Below are 23,141 nucleotides of genomic sequence, written 5' to 3' on the forward strand. Positions count from 1 at the left end.
GCCTTTAATGTAAATCACATGCATCAATTGTTGCATATACCGAGCTGCAGCACACATTTGTAAACTACTTTACTAGGACCCATTGTGCGAGGTGTCTCTTTAATACCGCGTGGTTTATATACATGCTGCCGCTGATTGGGCCGACATTCCTGACACACCCACCAAACAAGAGAAAACGCATCTCAAACCCGTTGCACACCGTTGCACACCGTTTTCCAGGAAACGTGTCGTTCAACCCGGAAAACGTAGCAAAAACGTTGCGCACCGGTGTGAGCTTGAACGTGCACCAGATGTGCGCCTGTTTACTTTAAATAGAGCTCGTGCGAAGGCACCCCGAGTCTCTGAGCCAATCACGAGCGCCGGGGGCGGGGTCGACTGGAATGTTGTGGATGCGAGAAATTGAACAATGTAGCCCCATGAAATGATGCTGTGACGGGTGCTATCCATACGCATCGCCTGTATATGTGTGTGTAGAAGTAGGATCAGCATCTCAACGCTCAACGCTGTGATTTGGGTGCGATTGAACGGGATTGGCGGAATGCATCACTGAGCGTCTGCTGAAGTTCAGGGTAAGGTACTGTCATACAGAATATAATGGTGTTGCATTGTGCCTCTGCATCGCATTATGTTTTTATTCAATTTCAAAGCTTATGATTTCATATGTTTTTGTAATAATCAATATTACGCTATTTCCGGGGAACTTAAATATGCGGCCGCTCGCAACCCACCCCAAGGGCACTGCGACCATTGTTTCCTTGTCATATTTCATGCACAAGGCAGCGACAGCTCCCATCCACCAACTCGCTAAAATATTAACGTGGCTGCTGGCGTTTCAGTGTGCTTAATGACTACATATACAGGCGGCAGTCTCATCTCACTCATCCACACGATCTGACGCGCAATTAAGGTAGGAAACCCACATTATTATAGCGGGGGAACGCCTTTTACGATGAGCTATTACTGTCTGGAAGCCGATAACCCAAACAAACCAGCCGCAGGCTAATTGTAGCCCGCAATGAAATATTAATATTTGCCCAAATCTGCTTCTGTATCATTAAAGAATGGGAAGAGAGGAAGGACACGCGGGAGGAGGTGTGAGATTACGCGCGCACCCGGCGCGTATGCTTCCGCGAGTCCCTCTGTAACTCAATCAGGTTGTAGGAGCTGATGAAGCGAGAAGACACGCGTCTCAGAGGCGAGGAGGTAGAGAGAGAGAGACGGGGGTTTGAAGATAGCAGAGGTGCCCTCGGTGCGGTTCAGGGGTGGACTATGTGGCATGAGTGTTATTGCATCACGTAATATTGTGCTATTGAAAACAAGCAGGGCGTTTGACAGAAAGAGAAGAGAAGGTAGCAGATGATGATGAGGATGCAGACATAACGAGGGACCAACGCTTTAATAACAGGTAACCAACTCAATCCGAACTTTATTCGTGATATAATGTGAAAACAAGCGAGAGCATTAGAATAAACGTGCACATGTAGCAGTGGTAAATCATAATTACATTTAAACTGCCGAGACATGATGGATATCCATAACTGAAATATATATTTAAATATAAAAATAAATCGCAAATGCATAAATATAACAAAACATAACATAAAAATTATAAAATCAAAAATAATATATGAATGTAAATTGGTATGCTTAATATACAGTAGAAGTCCTATTGTTCAATATACTGTATTAAAAATAACTTGAATATTTTAAATTATTAAATAAAATCATGGGAAGTTCATTAATAATTCATAGTTAAAATTTTATTGATTATGCAAGTGTATTTCAGTGAGAAATATATAATTTTTTTATTTTTTATTACTTTATATGATTTCTTAATTTTTTTTATTTTATGCAAGAATTAATCATCGACATGTATATAAAATTGCATTGCAATGCAAGTGTATTTCAGAGAGAAATATATATATTTATACCTTTTTATTATTATTTTTTATTACTTTGTGTATTACTATGGAGCATCGGCAGCAGGGTCATGTAGTCTGTATATTGAAGACAGTACATCAGACCTTGTGATTGCAGTTAGGTAGCTATCACAGGTGTATACGGATCATCACTGCATTTTAATGTTGAGTGTGGTAATTGCCTTTTTAATTAGATCCCAAGATACCAAGAAGTGGTTAAGATTCAACAATGCTATCAAATCTGTGTCAGAGCAGTAATAGGTTTTTACAAGATGACTTATCTGAAAGGCTTGCAGAGCAATACAGAGGCTTTAGAAGAAAACTAACACACACAACTGGCCTTGGAATCTGAATAGATTTTTCATTTGATTTTTGTTCCATTATGAGAGCGCCATGTGACATGAATGAAGCGTCCACCCCTGCAGTGGAGTTGAAAGAGCAGGGAAACCGGGAGGGGACGGAAAAATGGCAGGAATTTCTGCCCTTTTGACAGGCTCTCATAACTCATTCCATGGCGTCATACAACAAAATGTATATAACTTCATTTGGGCCAGAGGAAGGTAAAAGAGAGGAGGGGCTTGGGAATGAATAGCCAGACATTGTGGCATGGAAAGCTCATGTTTTTAGTACGTCTATGACATTTAAAGCTGTTGAGATTTTCAGCTGCAACATTCATATAGTTATGACTACTGCTGATGTCCTCCAATTGTCCAAGCCCATCCCGTTTGTCAGGATAATTAGCCCTTGTGGCATGCGTGTGAGGAGCATATTGTTTAGACATAATTAATCAACCTGCTGGTAATTATTGTTGTCCATAAATAAAACCATGAGGGTAGCAGCGGGTGTTCAAGAAGATGTAGCCGTCTTAATAACCATAATGCACCTTTTTGCACCAGAGAGCACAAGATAGTTATTAAATCAAAACAACTTCTTTGCCCTCAATTTTTCATCTTCATCCTTTGATCCTTCTTTTCCTTCTCGGCTTTTGTCGAGGATTACTGCACAACATGTCTGATTTTTTCATAAACATCCTCTTCTCTGAAAGTACATTGACTTTAGTCATTTGGGTCTGTGTTTTCTTTAAAAGCTCATGTGAGTTGAAGCCAGACTGATGTCCCAGCAGGCTTGACCACAAGCTCAGCGTGGGTCAGTCTCAGCACCGCAAACATGCAACAGAACTAGGCTGGGCCGTTGGCTTTGGCTCTGCTGTTGCTCTCCCTTGACCTGTAATGACAGAGTTTCATGTTTAATTTTAACTCCGCCTCACCCAACTCACCACACTATTTGTATTTCGCCAACATCAGCTGCCGCTAACATTTTTTTACACGTTGCAATTCAGGGCAGCTGAAGCTAAGCTGTGGAGGAAATCACAGAATCTGCTGTAAGAAGAACAGGTTTTGTGTTTGAATATTAGCTGCTAGCTAATACCAGTCACATTGGCTTAGTGCTGATATACAATTGTGGTTGTGGTTAAGGATGTGGATGTGTTAAACAAATTATTTGAACAATACCACGCAAGGGAAACTTATTAACTAGGGTGTTAATGAAAAAAAAAAATGTAACACCACGTTGCTCCAGGGAGATGTTCACTTCAGGTAATGTACTGTAAATTGCTTTGGTCTAAAAAAAGCTAAATGAGAATAAATAGTAATAGTAAATATACCATACCATATACAATACCGAATACCAAAAAATTGGGGACTGTAAGATTCTTTAAAAGTTTTTCAAAAAGGTCTTGTAAGCTCGCCTGTATTTAATCAGAAGTACAGTAAAACATTTAAATTGTTTAAAATATTTTTAAATAAATAATTATAATAATGTTTAAACATTTAAACAAATAATAAAAAAAAATACTATTCAAAATGGCAGGTTTCTTTTTTAATATATTTTAAAATGTAATTTATTCCTGTGATGTCAAAGCTGAATTTTTAGCAGCTATTACTCCAGTCTTCAGTGTCACATGATCCTTCAGAAATCATTCTAATATGCTGATTTGCAGCTCAATAAACATTTATTATTATTATTATTATTATTATTATTATTATTATTATTATTATTATTATCAGTGTTGACAGTGGTTGCAGTGCTTATTACTTTTGTGGAAACAATATTTGTTACACAGAAAGTTCAAAGGAACAGCACTTTTCTGTATTTACTGTCACTTTTGATGAATTAAATGCATCCTTGCTGAAGAAAAATATGAATTTCTTAAAAAAAAAAAATCTTACTGACCACAAACTTTTGTTTTGCCAGCTTTATTTGTAATCAGATAATTGTTCGTCAATATAATACATAAATTTGCAAAAAATATTAATTTATAATATTAATGCACAATATAATATAATACATATATATTTATATTTGTGTGTGTGTGTGCTACATTATATTAGAATATTAGTTATTTTTAAAATAGTGATTTGTGTGTTTTTTTTTTTTTTTTTTTTTTTTAGATATTTTCTCATATCATAACTGTGAGTTTTCCTTTTTTGGGCTGATTTCTCAAGAAACTGTAAATGCAATGTGCACTGCATAGTTGCACAGTGGCATGAGTTTGAGGCGGAACTCTGTTTGTTTGACCAGTGTCCAATAGCAAGTCTGTGGTGCAGAAATCATACTTTTAACATTTAAAAGCAAGAAAAATATGTAAATATACAATATTATTTGGGTCTGTAAGGAAATGTTCTCCAAGCAGGCTTTTTAGTATGGATCTGATTTACAGGCCATAGAGGGAGATGGGCCAGGGGAGATAAGCTCTATGTCCAGCTGTCACACACCCGTCATGTGAGAAAACGGCTCAGGCCGGAGCAGTCTGGGCAGCAGGCACGACGCAGGAAACTAACTCAACATGCTTACAACTGCAGCCTCTTGGCTACATCCACCTGCTCGCTGTCCTTCTCCATATTCACTATCCTTTGCCAAAAGCCACAAGCATAGTTTTTCCCTTCGCACAGGGACTTTACAAGTGGAAAACACTTGTTCTGATAAAGCTAATGAAGTGTCCAGAAGACAGATCACTCAAAGTTTGGAAGGCTGTGTTCACTTATTCAGCTGTTTCCTGTCATGGTGATCGAGCAATATGCCATCACATCTCGATCTCATTACACTGCCTCCAGCTTGTGTCTGGAGCCCTACCACAGAGCAGGAGAGGTTAACCGTGGTGGTGTGAAGAGAAAGCAAGAGCACTGATGAATGAGAAAAATAAAAAGTAATAGTGAGGAGGAGGAAACTGCAAGGAAGAGTGAGAAATAGAGAGAAACAGTCCCTCTGGGGCTGAAACTATGTGATCACTCCCTCCCTGTTTGTTTCAATCTTCTGTCAGCTGGATACAGACTTGGAGAATGATGGAATATTTGGAATGTGGTTACATGATCCAGATGTAAAATACGGAAAGTGTATTCTTACAGTTACATTAAAAAAGATGTTAATTTATTTTAAACATTACTGTGGAGACAATAACTTGACCCATACAATTTTTAATTATAAAATCCTCTGATACAGACAAAATACTTTTTTCGTATAACAATTCTTATTTTTAATTTGTGATTTTTCTTTTAATCTGCATTGTAACTAACTATGTTTTTCGCCTTCTGTTTCACTTTGTGCCATTGTTTTGTCATGAGGGAGAAAGTAGAGATAATGTTTTAGAGCTATGTGCTTCTATATGAGTTTTTTAACATTTACATTGTTTATGTACAACACGATTTTAATGTGTATATAAAAAAAGTATTATAATGTTATTGTATTACAATTATAATATGATAATAAAAAATATAATAACTATTACAAAAAAATGTATTATGTGTGTGTATATACATAAGTAGTTTGATAAATATATTAAAAATATATTAAATATATTAAAATAATAAAATTATGTAATATGAAATACACAATTATAATGATTAAAGTTATAAAAAAAATAATATTAAATTGTATATACACTAGAGCCAAAAGTTGTAAATAATTACGATATTTTTTAAAAATGTCACAAATTTTCCCCAAAGCTGTATTTATTTGATAAAATACAGTAAAAACAGTAATATTGTGAAATATTATTACAATTCAAAATAACTGCTTTCTTTCTTAATATATTCTAAAATATATTTTATTCAGCAGCAATTACTCCAGTGATAAATAAATAAATCATATATATATAAATATATATATATATATATATATATATATATATATATATATATATATATATATATATATATATATACTTTTTAAACAATGTAATAAAATAGAAAACAGTTATTTTACATTCTGATAATATTTCACAATATTACTGTTTTTTTACTGTATTCTTGATTAAATAAATGTAAAACATTAAAATCTTAATTAATTATTCCAAAATTTAGGCTGCCAGTGTATATGTAATTTATTTATATTATTTACTATCATTTTGCTTATGATCATAGTAGGGATGAGAGAGTGAGGGAGACGAAACCCAGGTTCACCCACATCCAAATGTGTCCATCCAAATTTGCATTGTCCAATATTCATTATGTTGGTTCTGGCATCCCTAGTTAGGCTTGGCATGAGTGATCCTCACGTCATGCTAGTGGAAATCTTAACTGCAGTTTATTTTCAAGAGAAAATTGAGATTAACTTTATCAGTGAAGCATAAAAAGCCAAACGAAAGGAAAGAAGGGAAATCAGTGTCCTAACTAAGGGAGTCGTGCATTAATAATGAGCAGCTTGTAATGGAATCCTCTGCATCTGTTTCCTGACAAATATGTGCTTGGCCTGCAGTGTTTCATGAGGGGAGCTTTACCGCCAGCACTCGTGATCACACACGTTGACTACAAAAAGTATACTTGGATTCACACTGCATTTGACCTCGTTCTGTACCTGTCACACATTATTAATGCATATAACAGGAATCTCCATAAGCAACACATGCATGCATATCAACACACAGGCCCTTTATACAGTATTCATTAAGATTAGTTTTCTTCTTTTAGATTAGTTTGCTCTAGGTCAGACAGTGGTCAGACGGCTTAAAGAGATAAGACAGAAACTCTAGAGGAATTTAGCAGAAAGGCAGAGAAGAGACGAGAGAAGAGAAAAACAAGGGAGGCAGGTGAGACCTGAAAGCTGTCTTTGTCCGTTGCCTGGCAGTAGAAACACTGACCTTCTCTGTGAGACGCCGCACACAGAGACAGGTACACACTTTGATGAGAGGAGGACACTTTCTTGACAAACACCTCCCCTTCAAAACCGTTGCGTGCTTTCCCGGCAGAGCAAACAAACAAATAAAACCAAAAAGAACCTCAGTCTCCCTTCAGATTAACTGGTATCAGATTCAATCTCAGCTCTCACTTTCGATTTAGGCTTCTTAAAGCTGCCTTATTTTTTCACCCCCTTCATCTCCATTCAACTGGAGCTTGCGGAGGGTAGATGCTATCGCTCCCCAGCTCATGTTTTAAATGTTCACTCCAAACACTGCACCAGTGTGTGTGTGAAAAAAGCAGAACCGACTCAGACCAGAAGACTAAACACACCCATTTCAAATCAAGCAAGGATTCATACTGGTGCACACAAAGTGTTTAGTGCCCACCACCAGGGTTGGGCACATGATGAGACACTTGATAACGCACCCATGGTGAGCTTTGATGTTGTGCAAAACTTCCTGGACTATGTTATTTTTGTAACTTCCCCTTTTCAAACTGTGAACTGGCCTTTTACAGTGGGTATAGAAAAGAATCACCCCCTTTAAAATAATCACATTTTGTTGCTTTGCAGCCTGAAATCAAGACAGACACAGTTTTTGTCTTACCCAGCTGTATTTACTCAGTGCAACTTATAATATCCAACGAAAGATATAACACCAACATGTCAGAAAAAAAAAACATTTTTTTTTAAATCACTGAGTTGGAAAAAGGATCACCCCCCTCCTAAAAATGACTTGTAAAATTCAATCAGGTATAGCTAATCACCTTCTCAATGGCACACAAAGCCATTTGACTTTTAACTGTGATCAGCTGTGGACATTTTGATTAGCTCAGCATGAAAAGAGATTTCCTGGACCATCTCAGTCCTTGGTAGTGCAACTGAAGCAAACATTCAACTATGAGTGGCAAGGCACTGTCAAAAGATCTCTGGGATATAGTTGTGGATTGGCACAAGTCAGGAGACTGATTCCAATCATTTTCAAAGGCTTTATTTGATTGGCTTAAATACATACAAATATTTGATTGTACTGTACGGAGTTTATTGTCTGGTAGTCATATTGGTTTTTTCAAGCACAATGCACCACTTTTAAAAAAATGCCTGAAATATGGCCCTTCACACTGTAATGCACTGTCATCCATGATGCATTGCTTGCTCACTAATGTTTTCATGTGTTTGACGATAGAATGAGTGTGTACATGGCAGTGCTGATATAAATGAACAGAAGGCTGTGTACTGAAGTGTGTTGTTAATATCTCTGCTAGGGTAACGCAGAGGGGATTCACTGAGCCATGCAGAGAGAAGGACTACCAAGAGAGAAGAAATTGCACTGCATCACTTCCAGCGGACGACAGCAGAGTGCACACGCACTTCTGTCGCATGGGCTTACCGTCCTGTGAACAGACAACTCCGAAGCAGTGAGACGGGAGAGAAAGAACGTATCCGTGTCTCTGGTTTTCACTGATGGACAAGTGGACATTGGGGCTATGCTGGAGCTTCGGCCCCTGTTGTCCATCCCGTCTCCCCCCTGCTGAAGCTCCTGGCACGGCCCTGGAGCACAGAGGGTGAGAGAGACGGCCTCATGCAGGCACGCAAGAAGTACGTGCTTCTGGGCCTGTGCATGTGCTGCTGGCTGTTGCTCTATTACTGGGGCGGCTTGCAGGAACGGCTCCTGGGTCTCATCACCCACAAGAGGGGGGAGGTGGCACGGCCCTGGCCCAGCTGGTTGGATCGGGACCTGCTCCCGGGTTATGCCGATCAGGCCGAGCTACAAAATGGTGGGGGTTCGGGTGACTCACCAAGGCAGCGGCGGCAGTCGTGGGCCGGAATCTACAAGGACAGTCGCTGCAGGATGGACACCTGCTTTGACTTTGCCCGATGTCAAGGGCAGAGCGGCTTTCGGGTCTACATCTATCCACCAGAGAAGGGCGAGCGTGTGTCCGAGAGTTACCACAAGATTCTCACCTCAGTCGTGGAGTCGCGGTATTACACGTCGGACCCTCGAGAGGCATGTCTGTTCGTGCTGGGCATCGACACGCTGGACAGGGACCAGTTGTCGACACAGTTCGTGCCCAACGTGGATGAGCGGATTCGAGGTTACCCGCTCTGGAACGACGGGCGGAATCACGTCATCTTCAACCTTTATTCCGGAACCTGGCCCAACTACACCGAGGACTTGGGCTTTAACGTGGGCCAGGCCATCCTGGCTAAAGCAAGCCTGAATACGGAACACTTCCGACCGGGCTTTGACATTTCCATCCCTTTGTTCTCAAAAGAACACCCCCAGAAGGGTGGAGAGAGGGGCTGGTTGGTTCGCAACACCGTCCCGCCAAGGCGCAAATACTTGTTGATGTTTAAAGGTAAACGTTACTTGACGGGCATCGGCTCAGACACTCGCAATGCTTTGCATCACATCCACAATGGCAAGGACATCGTCTCCCTAACAACATGTCGCCACGGCAAGGACTGGGAGAAGCACAAGGACACACGGTGTGACCATGACAACCAGGAGTATGAGAGGTAAGTCATGTAAATGAGCCAAGGGGGAGTTTCTATACTTAATAGCATGAGGGTTTTAAGAGGAATGATGGCCGTTATGAGATCAGTTTCGGTTTCAGTGACTTAATGGAGTTTGTCAGTGACACCCTGGGCTATGAACTTGGGTTCCTGTGTGTTAAATACAAGAAGCAGCTATCAATTACCGTGGGGTGTGGGTGACTTATGTAATATACGGCAAAGTGTCAAATGTAATGTACGGCAAAATGTCAAGAGTGAATAATGCTGAAAATGTATCAAGTGATCTCTTGAGGATGACATATACGGGGTTTTGTATGTCATGAATGTGATTAAATTCAATTTGCTGATGTTAATGTAACTATTAGTTTTAAGCATTGCTTATTCAAAAAACATGAGCAGAATGAATGCGACAAATGATCCTTCGCTAAGCCCCGCCTCCCTACGTTCCTGTTGCTTACTAAGAAAAGCTTTACTGAACATCAAAAAAATACTGTTTATATCCTCTCAATGTACTTTTTTTAAATTGTATGGCAAGATCATTTTACTGAAAAAAAATTGCAAATACATTTGAATTTAATTTAAAATGTATTGTTTGAATCTAAAACTACACATGCAGTTCCTTTATAGACTTACATTAGAAAAGAGCAAAAATAAGGCAGGATTAGTCAGTGACATTTTAAGGCAGGGCTTAGCTAAAATTAATTTACACAACCATTTTACTCACAATTTACACTCAAATTTGTTCTGCTCACATTTAATGAGTGATGCCTATTGTCTTTATATGAATGGAGTCATGTGACACAAAAAACAATAAATGACTGTATATTCATGGTGAATAGTACAGTCATATCTCAAGTTATTGTGCACAGCTGTTCTGTGAATCAAACCATAAAGCTTTAAGCATTTTTTCTAAATTGTTTTGTAACGCATGCATGACCCAACAGAATTAAACAGATTTGGGGAGAGATATTGTAGAAGAAATATGGGATAGGAAGGGAGAAGAACTCATACAGGGCCACAAAACTACCACAGGGAATGTGTATCAAATCCACTGTGGGTCTTAAAGGAGCAGACATGGCCAAGAAGCAACCGAAGAAATGGTTTCAAACAGTTGAACAGTGCTTCAAACTTGTTTGTTTTTGGTTTGTGGTGGGGACAGAGCTCCACTCAGCACTGGATGAATGTGTTCATTTATTCCATGAGATAGGTTGGGGTGGCTCTCCCACGCAGGAACAAACTTAGCCAACTTGTTAGCACTATCTGTGTTAGTTGGTCCATGTGAGGAAGAAAAACATTTATGAAATACTTTATTTCTACTGGAATGAACATGGAGGCTTGCTTCATGGAGGTCTAAGCAGGAAAAGTGTGTTGTATCCACTGGCAGGGGGGACTGTGACTGCTGAGGAGTTGGTGGAGGAGTGGGTGGTATGACTAAAATCTCATATGGCGGTTTAAGAGTACAGTGTATATTATGATAATGTTCATTTTAGCTGGAAAACTCTAGCTGAAAATGTTTTGTATGTTACATAAAATGTTTTCTTGTCTTTTATTTTTTATTTTATTTAGTAAAATTAATACTCTACCATAAAAGGGATAACATAAACAGATGTCTTTTTTATTTATTTATTTATTTTATTAAAAAATATATAAATTGTTTTATTTTCTAAATGTATAAAATTTAATTCATTTTTTGCTTTTGTTTTATATTATTCATTTTTAATAGATGAACATGAACCAAAAGCTAACAAATAATTGATAAGTCTGGAATCAGTACAAAAACAGCTTTAACATTATGTGATATTTGAGAAATAACTTTAACACAATAAATATGACCACATGAGCCATGTTCGAAGCTAAAGTAAATTAGATGGAATATGCTGAGCTGCACACCTGAGATCAGTTGAAGTCTATATTAATTTGGTGAACTATGTTGACAAAATAAAATCATTTGTAATCTAGTGCCCTTTATATTTATTTAAAACCGTAAAAACTGTAATATTGTTAAATAATATTACATTTCAAAATAACTGTTTTCTATTTGAACATATTTTAAAATGTAATTTATTCCTTTGATGACAAAGCTAAATCAGCATAATTACTCCATTTTTCAGTGTGACATGATCCTTCAGAAATCATTCTAATATGCTCAAGAAACATTTATCAATAGTATTTTCAATGTTAAAAACAGTTGTGCTTCTTAATGTTTTTGTGGAATCCATGATACATTTTTTTCAGTATTTTTTGATAAATAAAAAGTTCAAAGTAACAGTATTTATTTGAATGTCTTTACTCTCACTTTTGACCATTTCATTGCATCCTGAATAAAAGTATTTATTCACAAATTTCTTATTGACTTTTAAACAGTAGTGTATGTATACTGTATACTTAAATTATGTAGCTAATGGCTGACATATTTCTACCATTCATACCACCCAGCCCTTTGTTGTAGTTTTAAGATTGTTGGATGTGGAATATCACAAACTTGAGGGAATATGGGAAGACAAGCAGCGACACAGTGAATTGGGTCTCTTTCTTATTTCACTGCTGTGGTACCACTAGGAAGCTAAGGTGCCAAACTCAGAAATAGAACTTAGGAGGTTCTCTCGGGTTAATGATCACCAGCATCTGCTACTTCCACAGATTAACCTGAAGGCACACTGAGCACCCTACTGAACTCTTGCCCAGGTTAGAGAGAGGGATGAGCCCGGGGATGCTTCAGGAATGAGACAGAGGAACTTGCTGCCCAAATGGCCTACATTCATTCACTTTTTAGGGCTCTTTAAAAAAGGGGGGTGGTGGGGTTGAGGGGGGACTTGCATTGTACTGGGAATGTAAATGAGAAGAAGTGAGAGAGAGAGCTTGTGGGAAGAAAAATAGGGCAAGCTGTTTCGGGACAGTTTTGGGACACACAGACGGAGGATTATACTGCAATACTGATTATACTCTCTTCAATACCACCATAGACTTCTGGGAAAGCATTAGAATGCGGTTGGATGTGTGTGTGTCTGTGTGTGTGTGTGTGAGAGAGTCTGAGGGTGTAATAGTAAAATGCGGTACCTTTCTTGACACCTAACAAAGTCTCCATGACTACACTCCTACCATGTGCAAGACGTTCATACAGAAGAGGTCATTATTCTCGATTCACAAGGAGAAAAGAAGAATAATGCACTGCCTTTTTACATCTGCCATTGAAAATAAAACACAAATAAAGGAAAACACACACTCCAGGCGTAAAAATACTATTTTTAGTGAATTATCACCTTGGAAGGGAATGTAAATGTTCACAACTGTGCCTAATGAATTTAACAAGGACCTTAACAACAACCTCTCATTTGTTCTGTGACCTTGTGTGTGCGTATTTGCGTACAATCGTTGGCAGGATGCAATAAGAAACGCTACACCCCACTGTAATTAGGGGGATGTGAAATTGTACCCCTAGAAAGAGTGTGGTTTGTGTGGCTAGTGCACAAGCCAGCACAAACTAGGTTTATTTAGAACAAATAAAGAGAGAGGGAGAGGGCAGTCCATCTTCATCTCTTGTCTTTTGTGTGCTCTTTTGTTTTTTTTCCAAGTTCTGTCATTTTCTCTCACCGGGATTCTACCCCCCCATCCCCCTCCTTACCTCACCACTCACCAATCCCTTGACCCTCTTTCCCCATCTATCCAGGCCAAGTGTTTTACATACACACACATGCATTTGCTTATTGGTGCGCAGACTAAGGCATGCTAATTCGCTCTTCATGCATGGACAATTTTTTCAGTCCGGCATGCACCTCAGACATTTAGACATCACACATGTTCACTCCTGAGTCTTCATAACCAGGATAAAATCATGAAGGGTAAAGGTTGTGACCTACAATTCCCAGGATTCATTGTATGCTAACCCTAGAACCTGATAAAACTAATTTCATCAGGCCACTCTACCTTAATCTATATAATATATATATATATATACACACACACACACACACACACATAGAGAGAGAGTGGGTATAGAAAAGAATCACCCCTGCCCACCCCTCTCGTCCCTAAAATAATCACATTTTGTTGCTTTGCAGCCTCAAATGAAGATGGACACAGTTTTTGTTTTATCCAGCTGTATTTACTCAGTAAAAATGATACCATCCAAGTGAAAGATATAACACCAACATGACAGAAAAAAAAAAGAACCACTGAGTTGAAAAATACTGTGTCAGATTTCATGTAATTTCAAGGGGGTGATTCTTTTCACTGTAAATAGATAAACACTGACATATATACCTGTTCATTTTAAGATTTTATCAGTACATGCACCCCAATTCATTTCATGAACTGAGCTACAGGAACATCTCTATTCGATGGCGCCTACGCATTTTGGTATCTCACAGAATGTACTGCAGACTATTTCAAGCATAGTTGCTCGTTGATACTGTAATGTGTTGTGTTGTGTTAAACTAGGACATTGAGGGCTGTCAAACAGGAATCAAATTCTGCACCCGGTAGGCAGCTGTAGACCTGCACATATCAACAATCGAACTGTCAATCTGACTTCATCAATGTTCCTAGTGTGGAGACAGCCAAAGTCTTTCAAAGTGTAAGACATCCTGCTACATCTATTATATATTATTTTAGAACCTGATGAAATGTAGAGTTTACAAGCAGTCAAAAAAAATACATTTAACTGCATGTTAGACAATGGACTCATTCATTAGACCACTAAAGAGTGCCGATTCCCAAAAGACCCATTACCAAAATTAGACACATCAGTCACATATGTAAAAAAAAAAAAAAAAAAAAAAGTTGTATATAGAGGAAAATGTCATTAGGTTTACACCGTTTAAGGGGGGGGGGGGGGGGGATAGAATATTATTTCTATGCCTTCTGAAACAAATCTATCAACCAATCAGCTTCCACTCAGAAAAGCTGGAAGTTGTCTCCCTCAAGGGCAAATGCTCTCCATGGTAAATGGTGTGTATGAATAGTTGCTCATAATTTAGGGCTCTAATCTGTGCTTTATCTCGCTTTGCAGAGGTGGATTTGAGAGAATCCATCCATATCACATCTGTTATTGTCTGTCTCCGCTGGAGCTGAAAGCTTTTGAGGAAGCATGGGCCAAAAACTCCAGGAGACTGATGTAAAGAAGCATCCCGCACCCTCTTACCCTGTTTCTCCGCTTCATAATATTTACGGCATGAAATGCCCTGATTTCCTGTGGTTTACCTCTGATTGTACAAATACACACAGAAAACATGTTTCTACAATTACTCTGAACATAGACTAGTTTTGAGAGTCCGCATTATGTAGCCCCTCGTGGAATGCAGCTTCCATTGACTTTTCAGGGATACAAGGAGACTGTGCGAAGACATTAGATTACTTTAGAATGGTGAAGCAATCATCCCTTTTGTATACCATTAAAATGCATGTGACCTTCAAAATGTTTTTTATTGACATTATATGTACAGATGATCCCATATCCTAAAGTTGGTGGATGAGTTTTTTTTTTTTTTTTTTTTTTTTTTTGCTTTTCAGTCAGCAGTGATTGTGGCTTATGTTGCTTTAAAATACCATAATTGGCTGATATTATATAGGAATGATCAATATTTTGAATGTAGAAACTGAAATGGAAAACATTGTTACATTAATTATGAAACATGACACTTAATATTTAGTAATATTAATTGGAGTTCCAATATAGATCTCTGCCTTTGATTTTTTGATTATTTAGATGATTATTTGTTCAATAAGCTCATCTACAATTATTCATTTATAGGGAAATAGCTAAAACTTTAGTAGCCTCCTCACTATGGTAAACTTGTTGCAGCAAAGGAACTTCAGTACGTGCTTAATGGAAATTATGAATGATTGCCTGGGAATTGAATCCTTGACCTTTTAACCACTTAGATGAATATCTGTTAAATAAGATTCTTTACATTCATTCATTTATGTGGAAATAGCAAAGTGAGCTCCACAGTGACTTTTAGCTTGACTCCTGAATAAGCTTAGGTACACTTGCTGTAGCAAAGAGCGTATGAAGGATATGGACACAGCTGGTCATTTGCAGAAGTCCAAGCACACCTGAGCCCAGGCCATCACTAAAGTTAGATCCAGCCAAAACCCTGCTTTCTATATCTGAGCACTGTAGCTTCTGGCTAGATAAACTGTCAGTGCACAGACAGGCTCAGAGTGTTAAACACAGGCACCGTGACGTGCCCTAGATAAGCCTGTCAGCCAGGCAAATGAGGAATGTATTCAGCTTTATGAATGAATCATTTGAGAATTCGTTGAACTTTTACTTGACAAAGGCCGCAATGGCAGCGTTCCCTCTCCGTTCATGTCCCCTGCTGCGTCTCTGCTCACCTGTCGCAGTTAGATAGCGGCGCTATCACAACAGCTTAATGATTAAGTATCTCTGTAAGGTCTAGACGCCAAGTGTGCGAAGTATCCATGGAAACAGTGGTCTAAACCCATATTTACCAGATTTAAAGACTGCATTTTTGAATAATCCTGGGGAATGGACTGGATTTCTTCGTTTTAAGTACTGCATAGGAATTTCAAAATCAGCCTACCTGTAAAACTCACTATGATTAGAATAGCAAAATGTGTAAGCATAACTAACCATTAGTAGGTCCACACGGAGTCTCCTTTTTGTTTTCACATTTGCCACGATTGTGGGGGAAATTGTGTTGAATGAACTGAAATATGATAAAAATGTGTTGAACAGAGCTGAGAAAACACTACACTCTTATTAGTATGGGTAAAATAATTTGTAAATAATTAGAAAATGTTAAAATATTTTAAATATATTCAATAAATATAAAACTTTTATAACTATTATTACTATTAATAATAATTATTATTTATATTTATTATTGCTAAATTATAATAATGTAGTTTAATAAATTACCAAATAATAATAATTGTTATTATTATTAGTACTAGTAGTAGTAGTAGTATTAACAACAATAATTATATTTCTCTGGAAATGTATTAAATTATAAGAAAGAATATGTAATACTTAAACTTTTTACAAATATTAAGTACAAATTATAAATTCCAACATCAGTCTGCCTGTAAATCTCATTATAGTTAGAATATTACAATGTCTGTGTGTAACTATACGATTAGTAGGTCCGAACAGACTCTTTATTTTGTTTTCACATTTTCTGTATTGATTGTAGGTAATTCTATAAAAAGGAATTGAAATCTAGGAAAATGTATTAAACAGAGTGGAGAGCACTGTACTCTTATTATAGAAGTTGAACATATTTGTAAATAAGCCAAAATAAGAAGTAATTTTTAAATAAATATACTTAAATGTTGTTGTTAATGATAATTTACAATTATATAATTTATTACATTTCCATATTATTATTATTATTATTATTATTATTATTATTATTAAAAAAATGATTTTATAATTATGTAGTTTAATAAATTTCCATATTATTAACAATTCTGTGGAAATGTATTTAACTACAAAATGATTATAAGAAAGAAAATATTTAATGCTCATTTTTCTATCAGGTGTTAACAATAGAAAATTATGGGCCAAAGTTTACATTTTAAAAGCTGACATTAAACATAAATAAAATAAAGTGATAATGTTTTGCATGCAGATTGCATACAGGCCTATTAAACCTATCATTAGTTGTCCGGTTTTTATTCTTCATTCACTCAATATTTAAAGTGGTTAGATGTACAGCGAATATTGCGCATGCATGTAAAAAAAACATGTTTTCTTTTGGCTAATCTGGTCTACTCTAATTCACAGGTAGTTTTTAATGATTCAGTATTCCATGTGGATGAATGCTGAAGTAACACTGCGCGCCGTGTAGCTTGAAGCGGCATCTTTGTGATGTAACTCTCTGGTTCATGGCCCGTTCCAAACACATAATTCCCTCTCCCACTGCATGTTGTTGTTTGCCTAATTTCCATAAACGTTGATCCCCGGCAATCTCTTTTGTCTCTCCCTTGTTTTCTCTTCTCATAAGCAAGCCGTCATTGTTCAGTGGCTGCCAGCCCCTGCTCTCCCTGTAACTGACCAACTGACATTTCGTAGCGATTGGATGCATCCTATACATGTGGATGTTTTGATATTTTGGGACCACCACTACACACCCTGTCTTTTCTCAGTGTGTCCCCGCATAGCGCAGTGAGCATGCTGTCCTCTTCATATCCAGCTGTCTCTATCCCATCATCCCCCTCCGGCTACATTGGCGGCAGTGCCCGGCACACGCCTAGAGTTGGGAATGCAGAAACCAGAGCCTCTCTCTCTCTCTTACATCCCTGCTCTCGTTCACCATCTCACATTCTCATTTTCTAGGTATGGATAACCGTTGACCCATGCTCATAAGCTCTGTTCCAAAACCTACTAGCTATGTATTACTTACTTGGGAAGCTGCCTTGTAAAGCAGCATCCTAACTGAAATAGAACCTCATAAGTAGGATTAACATAGGAAATATAGTGTTGATTACTACTTGGGAGACTCAACTTTATTTCAATAGACTGTAATCTATCTATCTATCTATCTATCTATCTATCTATCTATCTATCTATCTATCTATCTATCTATTTGTATGTATGTCTGTCTGTCTGTTTGTCTGTCTGTCTCTGTCCACACGCCTGTCTGTCTATCTATCTATCTATCTATCTATCTATCTATCTATCTGTCCATTCATCCATCCGTCTATCTGTCCATCCATCCATCAGACTTTCTATCTGTCTGTCCATCCATCTATCTATTGTTCATTCTGTAGTTCCATATATCTATAGCCCTAATAAACAAATAAAACTAATCTTTTATGACGCTTAACTTCGCTAGTTATCAGTAATGAAAAGAGATGTTTATTCATAATCAAAGTTGCTCTTGCCTCATTCGCCATCTTTGATTTAGTTTTTTTCTTCGTAAGGCATTCTAGAATTGCCTTCTGTAGAATGCAAGCAATACTGCTCTTAAATTTGGCAAAACAAGGTGTTGAGGAGACAGTATAATTATGGTGCCTTTCTTTTGGAACAGCCTTCACGTAAGAAGTGCACCTGTGAGGCTTAAAAATGCAATACTTCTTGGAACAGATCTCTGCTTTTTCGTAATCTTTCCTTCCTTCAGCCCTCTTAAAATATCTCTGATTACCTCAACCTGCGTCACACTTCTGCATTTCCTGTCTCCTATTGTTTCAATGTCTCTGACTGAGTCTCATCCTGCGTTAAAACCTCTCTCTCTCTCTCTCTCTCTCTCTCTCTCTCTCTCTCTCTCTCTCTCTCTCTCTCTTCTCTCTCGTCCGTAATGCGATCAGGTGCAGTGAGTGAGTTGTCTCCACTCCAGTGAATGCATTAAGTGCCTCTTTTCTGTAGCATCTGCACCCATTGCCCGTATCACTGCTTGCAAGGTCGGGGTCACAAAGGCCAAAGCTGTTCCTGGAAAACACACGCACACACACACACACACACATACAAATACACACACAGAAACACTCCATCACAGGTTTGTAATGGAGGCCTGGCACCCTCTCTCTCTCTCTTCTGTCGGTACATGCAATCTATATTCATCTATCTCCACCACAGTGTCCCTGAGGATGTCAGTGAATCTATAGATCCAATAACCCTGAGAGCCTCGCACATGCAAACACACTAACTGCTCCTCGTGTAATGTTTAGATTGCTGCTGCACGGAGAAAAACAAGTCGTTCTGTGAAACAAGTGCCATTCCCATTTTGATGAGGTGATTTTTTTTAAATACTTTTTATACTTTTAACTGTCAGCTTGGTGCTCTTTTATTCCCATTTTTACCTGTCACATATTTTAGTAATCATCGTAAATTAGTTATATTACATATAACTTTTTTTTAATCTTGACAAAACATATACTGTATTGTTGGAAAGAAATAAGTCTCAAAGTTCCATATTTGGTGGTTATTTCATGATAGAAGTAATATTGTGATAGAAATGTATAAATATGTAACAGGAAAATTCATTAAAAAAATTCAATGGCAACTTGGTAAAGTGAAAGATATATTGTTATATCAACTTCAAATTTGAAACATAATTCATTTAGACATATGACTTTACTTTTATAGCAAAGTCAGAGTCTAAAATATTTAGTAATATATATATATATATATATATATATATATATATATATATATATATATATATATATATATATTAAAAAGAGACCAAACTTCTGTGGTCTGTATTACAAAGCAAGTTGAGTGATCATTCATTCATCATCCATTCATTTATCTTTATCGTCACAGTTTTAATGATTGAATCACATATTTCTATATTTAATTCAGATTTCAAATGCAGTTTGCATACTTTAATTGTAGATGTAAATGTAAACCAAAATATTTCATTGACTCTGTACAGTATGTAGACTTTGGGCATTTGAAAATAAAGTTAGGATTTTTTTAGGATCTGTAATCGTGTACAAATATAATAACTTTATTGTACTGACAACATTCATAGATCATATTGAAGACTACCCCATTTTAAACACCTCCAAATCGGCTTTCTTGTGTGTTGGGCGGCATTGAGTGAATTTCTTCCATGCCAGTGAATTACTGCGTGCTAAGTCAACCTGAAAATTCCACTCTAGCATTTGTTTACTGTTACACTCACACATGCACCTTTGATAAGCATTTGTTTGCATTTTTATATTTCTATATCATTTTTCTCATTCAAGTTCCCTACGCAAATAGCCTTGATAGTGCGCAGTTGCTAGTGACCCTTGAAAGGACAGGTTCCCTTTATGCTTCAGATCAACTTCACACAATTCCAAACAAGCTCTCAGACTCATAAACAAGCCCTACTGTTGGTAATTTTTCACAGAAGTGCTTCACTGCTTTTTTGCTTCCCCTGCCCTCCTTCTTGGAATAATTGAAGGCTGTTGAAGTGGAGTGTGCAACTCTTGGTTTATCCACAAATGTTGCCTCGCTAATGCACAAACTGATGCTCGCGTTAGTCTGCTTTCAGTTAATTGGACATTCTACTTAACAAGGCAGCCTGGCACACAGTGGCTGGAGTAGCACAGAGGAGCGTGAATGATGTGTGTAATGGTGCATCGCATGCATACACGTGCACGGAAAACACTGAGGAAGAGAGTCACTACACTTGAGGTGGTGATTGACAGTGCCAAGCTGTGAATGTCTGACTCCCTGCCAGTTGTTTCTCATTTATGGGCACACTCACCCACCCACCCTCCTGCCGGTCTGTTTGCCAAGACTAGATTGACTTCCTTCAGTATGGAATGAAACTGAAGTCTCATTCACTCCAGAATATTCTAACAGGGCTCATTCTTACAGTAATGCATCGATCCAGTGTGAGGTGGCTTAGTGCTCTCGTTTGAGCCTAATTGCTTTTAGAAGGCGTATCGGAAGCCAAAATGGCGTCAGTGCGAGACAAACTGTCTGTTGACTGAAAAGCTGAACTAAACAACTGTCTCTGCTCTTAAATATGATTTGATTAAATATGATTTTAGCAAGGTTTTTTAGCTGTGCTTTTTCACATCCAACAGTCTGGACTCCCTAAGGTGGAAACCCAGGGACACATTCTGGACCGTAAGGCTGCGTGGATTATTTTGAGATGTACATGCATGAATAGTTCAATGTCGTCCAGGGGAATGGGCCATCTGACGGCTGAATATATCAACCCTGAATTTTCCATTAGAATAGAACACAACTAGGCTTTCTGCAACAGCCAGCATGGGCAAAAACAAGAGCTGTGTTTACAGCCTGAATGATGGGTGACATTTCCAAATGCTACATGCAAATAGACTCACCGCTGACCTTCTTGTACTCTACTTTTGGACTGTTCGGCCGAACCCTTTCTAATTGACTCTGGGACCCCATGGCCAATCAATCACAAATCAAGTTTATTGACTGGCTGTCAGCGCTGGTGTGGACAAGCATGCTGATTTTCTCAAATAAGACAGATGCTAGAGTCTGAGCATCACATTTGGGCATGAACTATGATCACAAATACTAAACAGCAAATTTAAAATGGAATTTGTTTGAAAAAGTTTTTTTTGTTTGTTTTTTGTCCATAAAATAAAAATAAATGTGGTAAGGAAATTAATTGTATGGGCAAAAACAGTTAAAACAGCCTTCAAAACATCTTCTGCTATGTTCTGCAGACAAAAGTAAAGTATGTAATAAAGGTTTGGAACAACATGAGGGTGAGGGTCTCATACTGCAAAATGTTTATTCATGATACAATGCTAATTGTAGCATCACTGCTATAAAAAATCTAAATAAAAAAGGGGGAAAAAATCAGTTAACTAGTTGACCTTGTTAATCAAGTAGGTTGTTGGACAGCTAGTCCATAGTTATCCATCCCTTGTCAGGAATAAAGTTTAAAACAATTAAAAAGTTCAAGTACAATCAGCATCAGGACTATTAAGGATAGAGGCCAGGATTTTTGTACATTTCTCATCAGGCAGAGCTGCTGGGCTTAACATTCCATTTACAGAGTTTCACATCTGAATCTTTGTCAAGGAAAATTTGGCTCCCCTTGAACTGACCGGAGGGCTTGGATCAGTATGGCAGGCTTCGTTATGTCATGTTTCCCTTCATGGTGCTAAAACAGTTGTCTGAACTGTACCGCAGTATGCAACTTGTCACTATGTGACATACGCTTATTATGAACTGTAAAACAGGATTATTTTGCACCCATATGGCACGCAGATGTTAAATAGATGGTAGTGTCTTTGTGAATATTATGCTATAATCATGATCACAAGTGAGAAACTGATGCAAATTGACACTGCTTTGCCTCGCTCCCTCTTCGCTCATTTCCCTCTGATTCACTTATTTCTGTCTTGTAGTTCATTTTCATCTCTCTGTGTTTGTGTGTGTGTAGGTTTGTAAGTAAGCTGAGATAGCAACTCACTCATCTGCAACTTCAATTACGTGTCAACAAACAGCCAGCTAACACGCATGTGTCCCAGTGAGCTTTTAGTCACTCCCTGCCAGCTCTCTTACACACACACACACACGCACGCACATTGATTTTTTCTCTCCACAGTTGCAACGCATTATTCATGGAACCTTTTTAAAAATTTAATTTTAGACCAAATTTTTAACAAGTCCTCATATAGGAGCTCAGAAATCCATTACTGACTTGAAATAGATCTGCTTTGACTTTCTGCTGGTTGTTTTGAAGTGTGAAAAAAATGAAATCTGAAGTGTACGGTGCCCGTAAGGTGACATGTTTGGTTCACAGTTTTTTCGCAGCCATGACATAATAACTCATGGGAACATGATAATATGTCATGGCCACGAGATATTAATTTGAGGGAATGTCATATTAACTCGTGGGAAAGTGATATTACGTTGTGGCCTCGAGATCATTTTGTCGACGCAGTAGCGTTTCAGTACAGACTGGACTGGCGTCTTACCTTAGACCCGCCCTGAATGAGCTGTCACCAGTCCACCACTGTTTCACCGCCGGACCAGATGTAGACAAAAATGTCTCCTAAGCGATTGAGGTGTTTTGTTGTTGGATGTAATATTGAACATAGCAGTCTTCATTTACTCCTGACATCTGAGCCGCTGAAGAT

The 23,141-nt window shown here is 37.9% G+C and overlaps 1 protein-coding gene across 3 annotated transcripts in view; it reads left to right on the forward strand.

Annotated features, from left to right (window-relative positions):
- The first annotated feature begins 351 nt into the window (after positions 1–351).
- LOC109075422 (exostosin-1c-like) overlaps positions 352–23,141 on the forward strand; it is a 45,923-nt gene continuing 23,133 nt past the window's right edge. Inside the window, exons 1-2 of one of the 3 annotated variants that reach the window (XM_042777125.1) lie at positions 352–569; positions 8,357–9,611. In XM_042777125.1, the coding sequence (XP_042633059.1) occupies positions 8,674–9,611 (938 nt within the window). In that variant the 5' untranslated portion in view covers positions 352–569; positions 8,357–8,673. Of the gene's footprint in view, positions 570–656; positions 908–945; positions 1,406–8,356; positions 9,612–23,141 lie in introns of those variants that run through there. The other 2 variants (XM_042777127.1, XM_042777126.1) reach the window with 2 other exon arrangements.

Source organism: Cyprinus carpio, chromosome A19 (assembly GCF_018340385.1).
Source record: "Cyprinus carpio isolate SPL01 chromosome A19, ASM1834038v1, whole genome shotgun sequence".
Taxonomy (NCBI): Eukaryota; Metazoa; Chordata; class Actinopteri; order Cypriniformes; family Cyprinidae; genus Cyprinus; species Cyprinus carpio.